This window comes from Haemorhous mexicanus, chromosome 19, assembly GCF_027477595.1.
Source record: "Haemorhous mexicanus isolate bHaeMex1 chromosome 19, bHaeMex1.pri, whole genome shotgun sequence".
NCBI classification, from domain to species: Eukaryota; Metazoa; Chordata; class Aves; order Passeriformes; family Fringillidae; genus Haemorhous; species Haemorhous mexicanus.
The window spans coordinates 2,254,994-2,271,737 of NC_082359.1; the positions used below are offsets into that span (position 1 = coordinate 2,254,994).

The 16,744-nt window shown below is 45.6% G+C and overlaps 1 protein-coding gene across 1 annotated transcript; it reads left to right on the plus strand.

The window, feature by feature from the left end:
* Positions 1-5,895: 5,895 nt before the first annotated feature.
* Positions 5,896-16,404, plus strand: SLC2A11 (solute carrier family 2 member 11). Its single transcript, XM_059863626.1, has 12 exons — positions 5,896-5,916; positions 7,682-7,780; positions 8,294-8,454; positions 10,177-10,301; positions 10,980-11,109; positions 11,221-11,369; positions 12,095-12,282; positions 12,543-12,653; positions 13,135-13,236; positions 13,361-13,436; positions 14,325-14,452; positions 15,077-16,404. The coding sequence occupies exons 1-12, from the start codon at positions 5,896-5,898 to the stop codon at positions 15,275-15,277; spliced, it is 1,491 nt and encodes a 496-aa protein (XP_059719609.1). The 3' UTR covers positions 15,278-16,404.
* Positions 16,405-16,744: the final 340 nt, after the last annotated feature.

Consider the following 16,744-nt stretch of genomic DNA (forward strand, 5'->3'; position numbering starts at 1 on the left):
ATTTCCTCCTGCCTTGTCCTGCCCTGCCTGGGGACTCCAAGCAGATGTAGCACAGTGATGTGTCATTTCTTCCTGCCATCTGCTGGGCTCCCCTTCCTCTTGGGATCAGCTCAATATTGCTATCAATGTGCAGCATCACCTTCAAAACCCAAGATGGCAGAAACTCAAAGTTTCCACACAAATATGTGTGATGCCCAGGCTTCAGTCCATTTTGGACAGGCTTTGAAACAGGTTTCTGTCTGCATGCTCTTGGAGCAGCCAGAGGACCTAATTAGAAGGACTCACAACTGTAACCTTTGCACAAGTCCTTCAAAGGAAGAACTGAAACACGATGGTATCTCTTTGCCAGACAATATTTACCCATTGTGCATCTGCAGGCCCAGTAATAGTAACCTGCAGCATAAATTCAACAGCTTCCCATCTCAGTTTCTGCAGAGTTAGAAAACAGAGAAAATGCTATTAACTCTCCCCATGAGTTAAACAGCACATAAACCTCAAGAAGGCACATGAGCAAAGATAAATGGGCTGTTGCAGCGGTCATCTCTTTTGTTTGTAGTAAATTATGGTGTGTAATTCATGTTTCCTGTCCATAAATACCAGAGGAACTTGAAGACATGGAATCCATTCTAATTCGGTAAAGACAAAAACAACTCCTTTTGAGCCCATCTGGAACTCGTTTTTATCATAATTGTTTTGGGCTCAGTAACGAGTTCAAGATCTGACTGCCGTCTCTAATTGTTTCAAGGATAAACAGCTGCTTTGTTTAAAGGCAGCAGCTCCCACTTTGCCCAGCGCAGCAGTCCCGGGCTCGCAGGATGAAAGGAGCTGTGCCGTGTCAGCACAGGCCCTAACGAGCACTGGCGCCCTTGGCAGGGTGCTCACCCCGCCCGCAGCTGATGGGGCAGGAAAACAGCCCCAGGCACGCACTTGTGAGCGTCCAGCTGCTGCCGTGTGCCCTCTGCTCTTCCACATCATTGGCATTTTGTTTGTAACTTCATCTGATGATGTTTTGAAGGTGTCCTGCTGTGATGAGTCGTGCCTGGCCCGGTGACACCCAGGCATCTCCTCCAGCTGGGCTGTCGGGTACTCAGGCACAGCATTCACTCCCTGGCCACATAACCCCAAGCCCCTTGCTTGGGTAAAGCTCCATCCCCTGCCCACAGTCCCCAATCTTTCCTTCATCTGAAAGCAGAGACAGCCCACAGCCGCTGTGAGAGACTCCCCGTGCCAGGGTACGAGACCATGGTGTGTCTCAGAGCCGTCGTGTTCAAGGTCTCACCCACAGTGCTCCCCAGGACGTGCCATGCCTGAGAGCCCCGGCAGCCTTGGTGTAGAAGAGTCTCTACGTGCCTGATGCCCTGGCACTAGGAACAAGTGAGGCACACCAGCCAGGAGGATCTTTCTGGGAGGTTATTTCAGCCCCCAAACTCAGTCCTTGGTGGCATGGACAAGAGGTGCAAGAGCTCCATGAACCCGCTGTGCATAGATAAGCTGTGTAATCATAACTGTCGAGGCACTTGAAATGTTTACTTTTCCATGTGTAATAGCCAGATATAAATTTTTCCTCCTTCATTAAAGGATTTCTTGTTCCAAATCAGCTAACACTGGAGTGTGATGGTAAAGTCAGGAGAAAGTGAATCATACAGAATTGGATGGATTTTTAAGTTTGTTTGTTTGTTAGAAAGAAACTAAAGATAGCAGCACTTAGACATCAGCCCTCCAAGGACATGTGGTTCACACAGGGTTTGCTGTAAATCACAGTTAATATTATTTTTATTTCCTATGGTTTTTAGTTCAAAAATACAGCTTTGTGTCTGGCATGAGAAAGATCTCATTTAAATCCCCTTGAGCAGAGCCTCATCACATATCCAAATAAAGCACCTCTTCCAAAACAGCCTCTGATCATGAGTTGAAGACATCAAACAGGAAAATGTCTGTCTCTTTGCACAGTTATTTTTCTTCAGTGTTTAATAATTCTTGTTAAATTTTTCTGCCTTGTGATCTGTCCCCTACACCACAGGTCACCTCCCACAGCTGTCAGTAGAGAATATCCTTCAGGGGCCTTTATTTTGTAACATCCATTTCATAAGCACTGTGGCCAAATCAACAAATCAAAAAAATAATGCTTGTGTCTTATAAAAAGAGGTCTGTGCTCAGCTCACAATAGCAAGTGAGTGTTCTGTCAGCTGTAGGAGACCCCTACAAGGAGTCAGAAAAGGTATTTGTACTTGGGTTTTCACCAGAGGCAGGACTATGTGTGCCAGTCCAGCTGCCTCTCAATGAGCCAGGGCACAGCTCTGATGAAAAGCTCTGTCTGAAGGAACAGTTAAATAAGAATGCAGGATGAGCCTGACACTCCGACACTGCTGACACATTTTCCTCTCTTCTGACAGGAACATTCAGCAGCACTCAATGTCTTCTGGTAGAGTCTAAATGCTCTTCTCTGACACACAGAGATTTCTGACAAAACAGAGGTTTTGTTCAGGCCAGGACTTTGTTCCTTCTGGCCTTGAGGTCGCTCAATTTCAGCTAACTGCCTGTATCAGTGTCTGATACAGAGATGGAAGGAAAATAAATAGCCACAGCATGACCTACAGCTCAAAATGGACTGGAAAAAAGGTATTTCCACTATTTTTAGTATTTTGGGTTTTCTCAGTTTTCCCAGAGAAGACCTAGTGCTTATCAGCTGGATGAACAGGCAGACTGCTGGTCCAACACATAGAACATACAGCTGCTCTTCTGACATCCAAAAATCCCAGCTAGCAAGGGAGAGCAGCAAGTTCTCTTGGCTGTCTCAACCCTTGTGTCCTCAGAGGACTCAGCTCCCATGGATCTCCACTGCTCTGGAAAGGGTCCCAGTGACTCTGTGTGGTAGCAGAAACTCTGTCAGCACTGGGTCCCTGCCCTGAGAAACCTCTGTGATGAAGCTCATTTCCTGAAGTTCTTATACAGTGCCTTGAATTACATAAATTGTGGGGGGTTTATAAAGAACATTAGTGAACTGCTGGAGCTGAGAATAGTGGTGTCACAGCAGGGCACTCATTTCCTACAAAGAAAAATCCACTTCAGCAACGAAATAAACACAAACATTATTTTCACCATGAAATCAGCAAACCTGCTGCATGTTTCTTGAGAAAGCTGCTTGTTTGCAGATCTTATTATTTGTCTTTGTATTGTGAGTGAGTTCTGCAAGAGTCAGGACAAGCAAACAGAGGCATTTTGTATCTTAAAGTGATGGTCCTTGCAGGAAAGTGAGAAAAGAGTGCAGAAATAGCCAGGCTAGAGCTTGGGAAAGTCAGCAAGCAGCCAGGGAGCCACTCCAGATCTCTTCTGCAATTTACAGGGTAGCGTTTGTAGGGAGAATTCATCCTGTAGATCCAAGCCTCACAGATGGAAATGAGGCCCCTTCTCTCCCCTTGAAGTTGGTCCAGATGATTCTGGTGTAAAAACACACTGAAACATTGGAACCTCTCAGTTCGTGACAGATCAAAGAGCATGTGTTGATGGCCTATCCTAATGGCAGGATTAGCACTTATTCCTGCAGTCAGATAACTGCAGGCAAACCCTGCCATCACATCCTCCACATAACTCCTCTCCCATGCACATGGCATCATATTTCACCCTGGTTATGCCAGGTTTGAGTTCAGTGAAAGAGTATTTGAAGGAAGAGGGTGGTGGGTCCCCCAGTACTGCTGGAAAGCTGCCGGGTTTATGTGAAGGCTTCCAGCACCAGGAGTTTGAGTAACTGCAGAGCAGTGGTTGTACCCTGGTGACAGACCCTGACCCTGGAGATTCCTCGTCTACAACTGCAACTCTGAAGCTCTGACAACAAGGATGGAACATTGGGAAAGCTGGGGTTTTTTTAAGGTGCAGCAAAAAGCCAGTTAGAAACACAACCAGTGTGAACATCTCTCAGCACCAAAGCACAAGTAATATAGATGCTGTGCAGATGAAAAAAATCTATCCCTTCACTCCTCATCAAGGCAGCTGTTGCTAGAAAAGATAGAGGACAACTTCCTGGAGCTCCCAGCTAGCCAGCTGCACACAGATCTCACCACAGCAACATCCAGTTTATGCCCCCTCTGGAACAGGGAGGCTCGTGGACAGCCTGTGCCACAATCCCCAGCATGTCACCACCCACCCACAGGACTTCCCTCCCCTCTGGCAGCTGGCACAAGCTCAGAGCAGACAGCAGGAGGGAACAAGAGCTTTCCTTTTTGGATGAATTACTGTTCTCGGTATATGCTGCCTAAACTCTCCATCAGTGCCTGTTGAGTGGTACAGTCACGTCTGTTCCCCAGGTATTGTTTGGGGAGCTGCTGGAGCATTCATCCAACCCCTACCACAGGCCACAGGCAGCACGGTGCTGGCATGTTGCATTCAGAGCCTAATACAGCAAATTCTGTACTTCTCCTGCCACTTAGTGGCTGCAGCTGATGCAGCACCACACCCCTGGCTACACATTCACCAGAGAATACCTCTGTGATGTGGAACAGGCTCATACTTCTGTTCAAGTGCACTAAAACCTGAACAGGGACAAAGAGGCATTTAAAAACATTTCATTTATTTCAAACTCTCTGAAACCTGTCAGGGCCCTCACAAATCTCACACTGCAGGATGAAAGGATGTTAGAAGGATGATTACTCCTGAAGACCAGATACTTTGTGAAGCAGCAGCTTTAATGTTACTGCTGGCAGTGCAATGTGCCTCCATCTCCATCTCTAGGATTCATAAGGATTCACCATTTCCCACTATCGAATGCAGAGCACCCCCAAGGTCTGGGAATGACTGGCACCTGACTCCATTGATTCAGAAGGCTGAACAATTGCTTTATTAAACTATACTTTATTACATTATACTGTACTATATTACAGAGATACTATACTACATAGAATATTAAAGAATACTAAAGAAAACCCGTGACTGTGTCCTAACAGCCAGGGCACAGCTTTGAGTGATTGGCCAAGGAAACAAAACAATCCTCAGCAGAATCCAATTGACAAACCCCTTTAGGTAAACAATCTTCCTTACACATTCCACATGTGCAAAACAGGAGCAGCAGGTAGAGATAAGAATGGTTTTCTCTTCTTCTCTCTGTGCTTCTCCAGGAAAAATCCTGTGAGAGAGAGAATTATGTCTCTCTCATTTCAGAGAATGTGAATGCCACACCCCACTGCCAGGGAGTGCCTTTCCATTCTGTAGAAAGAAGCAAGGCTGTCACTGCTGTCTGCTGTGCCTGACAGGAGCTCCAGGTGTGGCTGTCTGCTCTGTGCCAGGCTGTGGAGAGGGAGCAGGAGCACAGCCTTGTGTGCCTTCGTGCACAGCCTTTCCAGCAGCAGCTGCACTGCCTATCTGTCACCAGGACATAGACAGGAGCACAGGAAAAGGCCTTGGATAACCAGGGCTGAAAGGCTCAGGCTTCATTCATTCCTGTCACTGATGGCACCAAGGGAAATAGTCTGGTTTGTCTTTCAGATCCTAGATTGTGTTCCAGGACAAATACAATCAGGAAAACAAAAATGGTAGCACCTCTGCTTTGATCACACTCAATCAGAGAAGTGATAGTGGTAGCTGTGCCAGATGCTCTGAGAAGGAATTGAGGTTGTAAACCACACTGGCCTTCAAGAGGGTTTAGACAGATCTGGATCTTGGAGAGTCATTTCCCTGGACTGGCATGGACTTTCAACAAAATGAATTGAACCGTCATGCTAATGAACGTGCAGCCCAGTTTTGGGAATGTAAATCAGCTGGCAAAACACCTGCCAAATCAAGTGTCTTATCCTAACGTAATGGGTGACTAAATACACATTCCTATGCTGGAGATTTAAATAATCCTTCAGAGCACCGTGAGAGTACCAGAGCCTTTGGCAGACAGAGGAAAACCTACGAAGGAGGATGAACAAGCTGCAGAGACTGGTAAAACATCTATTTTACTATTCTCATTGACAGATTGTTTTTTTAATTTGAATTTTTATAAGGCTGTATAAGTACTGTCAGGTTTGCATAGAATTATTTTTCCAGTTCATGACAGTCCTTGGGATAAAGCTGACAGAGTAAAGGCTCTCCTGGCAGCTGCACACCACCACAGTGGCTGGAAAAGCACTGCAGGAGCCGGGCGTTACGGAAGGCTTGGGAAGGTCACTCTGCAAATACAGCTCAGCTCTGAGCACACAGCTGGCCCCTGAAGGGAGAAACAACCCTTCTGCTTCAGCTCATGGTCACCAGAGAGCTCTGTGACACACGACTTGATAGGGATGTACTCTATGGTGAAAGCAGGGAAATGAGCAGAAGGAGTGGTATATTCCTAGACATTGAAAATGAAAAAGAAATGTGCTGTTGTAGGGAGAGGAAATTCACCTGGAGAATGAGGATAATGAGGAATAGCAGAGATATGAGGTGCCCAATCCTTAGCTCAGTTCTCAGTAACAGGACAGGGAAGTGGTGTAGGGATGGAAAGTGCAAGCAAAATGTATCTGCTGCTAGCTGGGACAGGAGAGCTCAGGCTTGGAATAGTCTGGCTTTATTTCTGTCCTGGAGGACATTCTGCAGGCTTGGAATAGTCTGGCTTTATTTCTGTCCTGGAGGACATTCTGTCTCGGGCTGGTATGGCAGTTATTTAGAAGAGAACACTTTGAGGAAAGGGGAAAAAATCCAAGATTATTTGAATTTGTGGTTTTAGAGCTATTGTGAGACTAAAGCAAAATTTCCTTTTCTTTGGTGGATGGCTCTGTAAGAAGAAACTGAGCAGGTAAAGCAGAAAGAGGTCCTCAGCTTTGGGTTATTTAAGTTCTCAGGGTCACTGGGTTCATATTCATGTAGCAAAACACAATCTGGCCTGAGGTGCCCTGCACTGACTGGCACACAGCCAAGCCTGAGCAGGGGCTCTTTGTGTGACACTAGAGCTTTCCCAGTGGGAGGGGTTTTTCAGCAGGGGCTGGCAAAGGCCATCCTGGCCTTTGTGCAGAACATTGTGCAGGAGGTGTCAGGCTAAAGGCCGGGGCACAGCATGCTCAGAGTGGGCTTGAGATGTGGAACAGAGCTCCCAGTCCCAAGGCTCCCTCAGGGCACATCTTGCCTGCCACAGGATTTCCCTTACAGATGGGGAAACCAAAGGCACAGGCACAAAACAGTGGAGAAAAGCTGTCTGGTTCTGCTGTCAGCCTGCCAGTGAGCTGTCCGCTGCAGAGCTGGGCCAGCCAGGACAGCTTGTTCTGCACCCTTCAAAAAGGCAGGAGCTCTGACTTTTATACCAGCACTGATCCTGTGGTGCCACACAAGGCAGCCCCTTCCCCTGCCCTGCTTCCCAAGGCTCAGCAGTGCTGGCCCTGGGCAATGAGAGCAAGTGGCAGAACTCGTGCAGGAATGTCCCCAAGGAGACCTGGACATGGCACGGGAACCCACGGCTGCCACATGTTTCACCTGTCTCCTAATGCTGAATGCACAATTACAGACTGCTAAACACTGTCTGCTCTGTACAACAAGTGCAGCATCACAGGAGAGACACTCTAATCTAAAATATGTGTTATTATCTGAAGGGATAGAAATACCAGCACACCAAGGAATCCCAAATGCACTGGGCACCCGTGGCCATGGGAAAATCCCCCAGCTCAAAGCCTCAATGTATTTTGAGTCAGTTTATTCTGTACAAGGAAGCCATCCACTGTCTGCCCCTTTCCTTCAGCTCCAGAACAAGATCCTGATCCTGACAATATGTGCTGCTGGGATTGGAGGCACCTTCCAGTATGGTTACAACATCTCCATCATCAATGCCCCAGCCTCAGTAAGTACTGCTGCTCTGACAGACCCTGGGAGCAGGGGGGTGCCACTGGAAATCTGCAGGCTGCTGCTGAGGGACAAAAGCAAGGATGTGTTGTTCCCTCTGTGTAATTCACGTCCAGAGCACAGAACTTGGTTGTCAAAAGCCACCCTTGAGCAGGACCTAGTGTCACAAGAGTTTATTCAAAAGCTTTGTGTCAACTGCTTTAGCAAAATCGAATTCTAGAATATTCCAGCCTGCATCATTTGAAGTTGGTTTTTGCCCTTAGATTGAAAGTGAGACCCATGAAACCAATTTTTAAATTATCAAAAATAACCACAGAGATATAAACCAACTGCAACTTTTCAACAGCAACAGTTTTGTAACCTAAACAATTTGCTAAAACACATCTAAGAACTGGAGGAGATTGGAAGCATAACCACAGGATAAATAGCTTAAATAGCTATATTAATAAGAGAGCATTTCTCTGTGTCCCTCCCCTCCCTGGTGGCTCTGCAGCTCTGTCCTCTCTCTCAGTACATCCAGGGGTTCATGAACACGACCTGGCTGGAGCGCATGGGCGTTCCCCTGGAGAGCAACAAGGTGCTGCTGCTCTGGTCCTTCACTGTCTCTGCCTACCCTCTGGGAGGCCTCACTGGGGCCATGGCTGCTGGTCCCATGGCCATCATGCTGGGCAGGTAAGAGGTGCTGGAGTTTAATTTCAACTTTGCAGCTTCCCTTAGTCCAAGAGGAATTAGGATCCCTACAGCAAAATACCCACTGTGGTTAAAAATAATGAATATCTCAAAACTGTTGGGGAACTGTTTTTTCCCCACATTACCTTCTCATCACATTCCAGCCCAGCTGAGGGGCTACAAGGATTTCAGTTCAGCTCCTTACCACAGGACCCATCTACATAATCTCTGTCATTTTTGTGCCCAGTTTTCTGCCATGCTTTTAAATGGGAAATCAAAATGGATGATATAATAATGACATGATATCATAATGGATGGTATCATAATGATAATGGATCAGACTAAGGATTGCTCTTCAAAGTAAACTGTGGGAATGACACTAGAAAAACAGGGTGCTTACAAAGAGCAGTGGCTGCATCCCAGCTCCTCATGTCACACAGGTTGTGTATCCACAGTTTGGTCTGAAATATTTCAGGAAGTATTCATCAAATCTCCACAGTGGGATTTTTTTCCTCTGTGCTTGAGTTTCTGAAAAGTATCTGTCTTACCTCATGCATCTTTCATACACAGCTCTATCCCCAGCTCTCTTCAAAAAAAAAACCAAAAAAACAAAACAAAAAAAAAAAACCAAAAAAAAAACAAACCCAAAAAACAAAACCAAACCAACCAGTGTTGCCTACATAAGCTACATAATCTAATGGGAAATTAGATTTTGCCTCCCTGTCTCCTGACCCCAAGATTTTCCTTGAACTGTTATCTCTTTGGTTTGCTCCTCTTATATGATGAAGGAGACCCCATTATGGTTTGAGATCCCATGACTTACTAGTTTCATGGTTATGAAGACCTGGAAGGATATGGCTTCCTTAATCCATTACATGTTTGAGATTTCACCCTGTACTACTTTGGAATAAAATCATATTCCATCATAAATAAGAGAAACAAAGACTGACTGGTAAGGCAGTGAGCAGGGACTAGAGAGAATTTCTGGCAATAATAACAGTAAGGGTCAATAGAGCTCTCTTTTTCCCCCTGGTTTTCAGCAGAAATTTCTCCTGGGATACATGAAAACTTTCTGACAAAGTTTCACAACAATTACACTATTACATGAAAAAAAGCCTGTTTCAACAAATTAGCACTTTGAGACCAAACTGCACATGGCTTGCTGAGGGAATATTGCTCTCCATTCCAATGGGAACTGTGTGTGAGCACAAGAGCCCTGGGGCTGGGGGAGAACCTGGTGGTGGCCTCAGAGAGCCTGAAGGCAGCACTGCAGGGACACCCTGAGGTGGCCCAGGGACACCTCCTGCAGGGCTGGATTCACCAGGAGGTTCTGTGGTGGGGCTGCAGCCCCTCTGCAGCTGCCACAGGAAGGGGTGTCACTCTAGGACACAAAATAACACCATGCACACACTGCTGTTCTCAAGGGGGAAAAGGAACTTTATTATCTGACTCTAACATGTATAGATTTCCAAAATTGACAGTGGATTGGATGGTGAAAGTGCCACCTCTCCAGTGACACTGGACAAACCAACAGTCCATCGAATTTCTCTTCTTTCATAAAGGAATGCAAAACAATAAGTTATTTACAGAAAGAGTGAGAAAGTTCATTACAAGAATGTAAACATCAGAAGGTTTAGAAAATCTTAAAAATCAAGGTGACAAAGGGGTTTATGCCAGAGCTGATCCTGCCACACATGTGCTCACAACTGCCTTTTCTCTTGGAAGGAAGATGTCCCTGCTGCTGAACAATGGCTTTGTGATCATAGCTGCAGCCTTGTCTGGGTGCAGCCGAATGGCCAAGTCCTTTGAAATGATCATGCTCAGCAGATTTTTTACTGGCGTGAATGCAGGTATGGAACAGCAGGAATGTAGAAGGATGAAGGTGGTAACAATCAGAAGAAATTTAAGTAGGAATGATCCAGGATATTAAAGCAATTAATCCTTTAGGCTGGACAGACACATGTAGGTGAATTAAATTGTATATACAGATTTTGTACTTTGTTTCTAAGGGCTTTCTTTTAAAGCATGCACAGGCGGGGTGGGGGTTGTGTATTGCATATAAGCATCTCTGCACAGGGGAGATTCGAGCTGAAAATGGATCCCTATCTGCTTGTAAGAATGTCAGTCAGTCACCAGCACAAGCAACAACACAAAGGCTTTTGTAGGAGTTCATCCCAGGACATGATCAATATAAGGGACTTCAAATATGACATTCCTCTCAAAAGGGGCAAGTCGAGGGAAACATGGAATATAACCTTGGATTTGTGCTGAAAAGACCACAGGGCTGAGGCCCTGACAGGTTTCAGTTTCATTATCCCCTGCTACTGAGGAATATTGAAATGTGTGTTTAGTTAGACAAGGACAGGGGTGAAATTGAAGGTTTGGGTGAATAACAAGCACTGGTAAATTAGTTATCACATGGTCTGCAGCAGAAGAGTGCAGCTGGCAGCCTCGAGAGGTGCCTGTCTGCATTTATTCTCCTCTCCTCTGCCCACAAGCTGAGGTCAGCCCTTGTCTGCCCTGCCCAGGTGTGAGCATGAACATTCAGCCCATGTACCTGGCAGAGAGTGCCCCAAAGAAGCTCAGAGGAGCTGTGGCCTTGACCTCTGCATCGTTTACAGCCCTAGGGCTGGTGCTGGGGCAGATTGTTGGACTCAGGTAAGGTAAAGCAAGCAGCTCACCCATTAAATCCCTCCTTTCCTTCCTTTCCTCCCTATTTGCCAGGTTGTAAAAATCCTGGGTAAATTTGGTTTGTTTGTTTTTCTCCAGGGAGCTCCTAGGAGGGGAGGAGAGCTGGCCATTCCTTTTAGCAAGCAATGTGGTTCCTGCCCTGATCCAGCTTACAGCTCTGCCTTGGTTCCCTGAAAGTCCCAGATATCTCTTGATTGACCGTGGAGACAAAGAATCCTGCATCTCTGGTGAGTTTAGGGTGACTGCTAGCTCATGGGAACATGTGAGACTTGGGCCCCAGCATTTTTGGAATGTTGTCACATATTTTACATGTAGGAAGATTCATACCAAGTAGTAAATATTATCACTTCCTCCTTTCAAACTAAAGAACATTCTATAATCTTAAACAGATTTGATCTATTGAGGTAATTGAAAGGCATCTTCCTACAATAGGCTTACTTGCTACAGTAATAGGGTCAAAAGGTAAGACTTGTGTTCACAGTGGCAAATGTTTTGTAACTATGAAGTGAAATAAATGCTGGTTGAGGAGCTCAGGATCAAATCTGAAGCCAATTCATATTAAAGGATTTAGTTAGATTTGTGGCATACAAATCCTCATGTGCAGAGTGGCTGCAGTTATTTTTGTGGGAAATGTGTGCTGTGTACAAGAACATCTTAATTGCCTGCATTCCCCAGGGAAGGCACTTGAGATCTGAGTCAGAAGCATGGCTGCTAAAATGGCACTGTTGGGAAATACTCAGTTGTCAAACAATGGTGAGGGATCTGCACTCCCTTTCCCCCAAATCTTTCAAGTGGCTGCACCACAGCTGATGAACTCTGTGAAGGTCACAGCATGGTCACAGGCTCTGTCCTGCAGCTTTCTGCAGCCCTCCCCTGCTGCTCGATCCCTCACCCTGCAGAGCAGCCAGCTGAAGAGAAAGCCCAGGAGTAAGAGGTTCCCTTGTCCTTGCAGCGCTGCAGAAGCTCAGAGGCACCAGTGACCTGAGTGCAGAGCTGGAAGAGATGCTGGCAGAGCAGGCTGCAGTGAAAGGCCAGAGAGCAAAGAACCCCTGGGAGCTGTTCCAGAGCCCAGGCCTGCGCTGGCAGCTGGTGAGCATCGTGGTGCTGAGCAGCGCCATGCAGCTCTGCGGCAACGACTCGGTGAGCAGCCTGTGGGTCCTGGGAGCTCTTGGGCTCAGCATTCTGGCAGCAGGAGAGGAATGAATAGTGTCTCTCTGCCTCTGGAGATCTTCACGTGTCAGGTGTTTGGTTCCCAAAATACACCTGTGTATTATGGGAGGATTCAGAAGGATGCTGTCAAAATAGCCTCTATGGTCACTCTGCATGATCCTTCAGGAAAAACAGTGGGATGTATTTTCAGATGTCTTCTCTTACTGCTTTCTCCTTTCTTCTCTTCACAGATGTATTTTTATGCAGCTTATGTGTTCCAAGAGGCTGGAATTCCTGAGGACAAAATCCCCTATGTTGTAATTGGCACAGGAAGCTGTGAGCTGATCACATCTGTCACTTGTGTGAGACTCTCAGTGCACTCTGCTGACTGCAGCCTCTGCTGGCAGGGAGGAGGCTGTTAATGACAAACTTGGGGTTTACATTGCTTTTCATGCCAAGGAAGCCCTTTAGGCACAGGAGCCAGGCTGGCTGTCAGCACCCCCAGCCAGATGGGTTAGTGCAGAGGTGTTTGGTCAGACATTGCACTGCCATCACTCTCTGAAATCTCTAACAAGTGTAACTCTCTTGCTGTGTGTTCATATGGATGGTGGCAGAGTTCAGGTGCAACTGGGACATTCTCATCTCCCCTGAGCACCCTTCTTGCCTGACTCCTGCCACCAGAAGTTTCTTTTGAGGTTTTGTTTTGCTACGAAGCAGACAACATCCTGAAAGTTATTGTAGAGCAAACTGGGCATGGAGTATTGAAAGGTAAAGAGGAAAGAGGCAGGGACTACAAGCCCAGGTTAAATCTCTTGCTTTATTTCCCTGTGCCACTCTGTGCAGAACATGATTATAGACTACGCTGGTCGGAGGCCGCTGCTGCTGGGGGGATACATCTTCATGGCAGGCTGGGCCATTGTCTTCATGGTCGCTCTGAGCCAGCAGGTAACAAACTTCCCTGAATAACTGAAGTGCAATGGAGTTGGGCTTTGCCTTTTATATGACTGGGGTGTTCAGTGGTGGCAAATAAGTGCCCTCACTGGTTTTCCATTGGTCTCTGTGGCTGTAGACTCAGATTAGCTGGATGCCTTATCTCAGCATGGCCTGCATTTTCGCCTATATCCTGAGCTTTGGAATCGGACCAGGTCAGTTCCCTCAGTGTTTTCAGTGAAACTTTTGGGTACTGCAGGGGTTTGGAGATGTGTGCAGGCATCTTATAGAAACTCTCAGACCCTCTGTAGCTGCAGCATACTCCAAGGAATGAGGCAGTTTCTGCAGGAGCTGTTTGGCTGTGTCACAGGGGTTTGGTGCCCCTGGTCAGTCAGGGCTGTGCAGGGCCAGGCTGTGCCTGTTTCTCTCTGTGTCATATTCCGCCTCAGTCATCCTGGCTATTAGGCCAAGGCACTTGGAAGTGATTCTTGGCTTAAATAGATGACAAGCTTTTGATTTGCTGCCCAGTCCATTAGGTCTGTAAACCAGAATTTCTAATGCTTTACTTTAATCCTAGAAATTGTTGGCTATGCCATCTTTATTATTATTTTCTTGCAGATACAATTTCCACATCTATCTGTTAGCCTACTGATGTGCCCTTCTGTGGCAGAATACACCAGTTTCTGGGGGTGGGCAATACACAGGATGTTGTGGGTTTTTGCACGGTGAATATAGAGATGTGAAACTCTGTTTGCTCACATGAGTTTGAAGGAAGGCAGGTAAGAATAGAACCAAGCTGCCCGTGTCACGTGCCACACAAGCTGGCAATAATTTCTTGTCCCAGTCCCTACAGTGCCATGGAGTTAAATTAATTATAAGCCTTTCTCACCGTTGGGTCCTGGGAAGAATAATGTGGATTACAAAATCTTTCCTGGCAGTTCATTCTAACATGAGAAAGTCTGAATAATTACCCAGACCCTTAATGTTTAACCTAAAAATTCACCTCTTACACTTCACATTGGGTTTTCTTGTTAAGCTGTGTTCTCTTGTTTTTAATGCAATGTCAACAACATTATTAACTTCCTTGCCATTTCTTTTTCCAGCTGGTGTAACAGGAGTTCTGCCCACAGAGGTTTTTGATCAAATGTCCCGACCAGCTGCTTACATGATCTGTGGCTCCCTGCTCTGGTTCAACCTGTTTCTGGTGGGAACAGCCTTTCCATTCATTGTGGTGCGTTCCCAAGGCAAAGCAGCTCTCAGTGCTCTGTGCAAGAGAGAGGCTCTGGTAGTGACCAGGAAAAGAGAATATTGCAAACAGCAAGATAGCACTTCTTTGAAAAGTATCTCTATGAGGACAGTGGCCAGAACTCCTTTAAACCAAATTTCCTCTGTGTTCCCTATGGTGATTTCTGATTTGAGGTAGGGAGTGGAATCATTTGAGGGATGGATGATCAATAGTCCTCATCTGTACTCAGTTGAGAACAGCTGGAACTGAAGATGGGATGTAATTTCCCTTTGCCAGACCCCAGCACTGTTCCTTAAGATGATTCCTGAAGCAAAAGGGAGCAGAACTCCACAACATACATTCCTGTCTTATTTCCTACTGAGGGCTCACATGCTATAAAATTATATATAGGGAGAAAGACAGAAAAAGACATTTTAAAATACTGTTCTTGCTATGTCAAATTTCCCAGTCTATGCTGGGGAGCTGTTGCATCCAGGCATGTGAGGCCCTTACCAGGATTCACAGAAATAGTCCCTGGGTGATTTTAGACCATGCAGAAGAGGGATTAGTGGCCTTTTTGTCATCATACAGAATGTCACCAACACTGTCTTGTTTTTTCCTCCTCCTCAGAAAAGTCTAGCACATTTCTGCTACATCCCATTCCTTGTGGTCTGTGTCTGCACTGCCCTCTACGTTTGGTTTTTCCTTCCTGAGACAAAGGGAAAATCCTTCCTGGAAATCTCAGAGGAGTTCAGGAAACGGAACTTCAAAACTAAGACCCGTGGAGGTTTCTATAAAGGCCCTGAGGAGATCAAAACCACCCCATTGTAGCAGAAGAAAGGAAGATGGTATCTGGGAGGATTCTGCAGTGAATTCAGCAGTGGCTATGTGCCCTTGCAGGGAGACTAAGAGAGAAGTTAGGGACAATATATTACTCTTAGGTTCTTAAGTTCACCTTGAAAACATACACTTGAACTGATAAATCCAAGCAAATGTTCAATAATCTGTTCTCAGCTATTAGTACTGAGTAACACATGCATATTTTAGAATCCATATCAGAGAGTGACAGAGTGATGCCTTTTTCTCTTTTCATCATACAACACCGTGTAATGCTTTAGAAAATTTCTTCAGAATTTCTCCAAACAGTAACTTCCATGTCAGGAGTCCTTCTTTCCTTGCCCCTGAATCTGGGCTTTCTAACACAGAAATTAATGCGATTAAATTCTGGTTTCAGACACCAGATGAAATTTTCAGTACCTTGTCTTGGTGCTCCCGTTGTTTCTGTTATTAAGTGATTTCAAATAGACCCCTACTTGTTAAGCAATAGTGAGCAGTTAATTATTTTCAGCTATAAAAACATGTGACAGATGGATTAGAAAGAAAGCTTCTAGTACTTGCTAAGTGGCTTATTATACAACAGACTTTTGGGCATTGTTTTGCAGACTATTTATTCTGGACTGGTTTTCTTCATGGCTTGTTTGTTGTCTTCCAGTCCTACATTGTAAAGCACAAGTAATTCTCTGGTTCAGTTTGTTCTGCTCCCATGGACGCTGCTGGTGCATCTTGTAGGGTTCTGCACCTATGCTGATGTTAAACATGGTGAGGAGCTGGCATGGCAGCAGCTTCTTTTGGATGTGCATCTCTAGGTCACACCACAATGTTCTCTGCAGCTCTCTCCATAGAGCACATTGGCCAAGACCCAGATGTGAGACTGAATCTTTCCAGATAACCTGATACAGAACAGGCCACACTCCTCACTGAACATGGCCTTTCACAGGCACTGGCCTGACTGTTAAGTTTCTCCCAGTTTCTTCTCAAATAATCTCATAAGTCTCAAGCCACCTCTCTCAAGTCTCATAAGCCACCTCTTTTCTTTTGACTTTGAAAGGCACAGCCCTGCTCATGTTTACAACGAAGAAGAACACATACATTTTCAAAATAAGTTGGTAAAGTTTCTTTCAGTGTATTTTAAAACTACATTTTAAAGAAAAATGCAGCATTTTTGAATAAAAAGACTGTAAACATTTCTGGAGTGTATTACTGTCATGCTGGGCATGAGTGGAGCAGCAGATCTATTTCTCAGAAGAGGAGTCTGTGCAGAACTCTTTCACTACCCAAAGTTTATAACGTATGGAAAATAAACTTTTTTTCCTTTGTGATTGATGCTATTTTAGAAGTCATTAATAAATAGACACGGGCAAGAGCAGCTACCTCTGCTCTAGGAAAACACTGATTTTGAGATAAGACAATCAAGAGCAGGACTCCATAGAAGTGGGAACTGAAGAGGTACTTTTCATT

What these genes read in the sequence shown, in the direction of transcription:
- SLC2A11 (XM_059863626.1), top strand. Translation starts at nt 5,896, where the DNA reads ATGAACAAGCTGCAGAGACTG. An exon ending in AGCTCTGCGGCAACGACTCG is followed by an intron (nt 12,283 to 12,542) that starts GTGAGCAGCCTG and finishes TTCTCTTCACAG; the next exon opens with ATGTATTTTTATGCAGCTTA. An exon ending in GAGCTTTGGAATCGGACCAG is followed by an intron (nt 13,437 to 14,324) that starts GTCAGTTCCCTC and finishes TTCTTTTTCCAG; the next exon opens with CTGGTGTAACAGGAGTTCTG.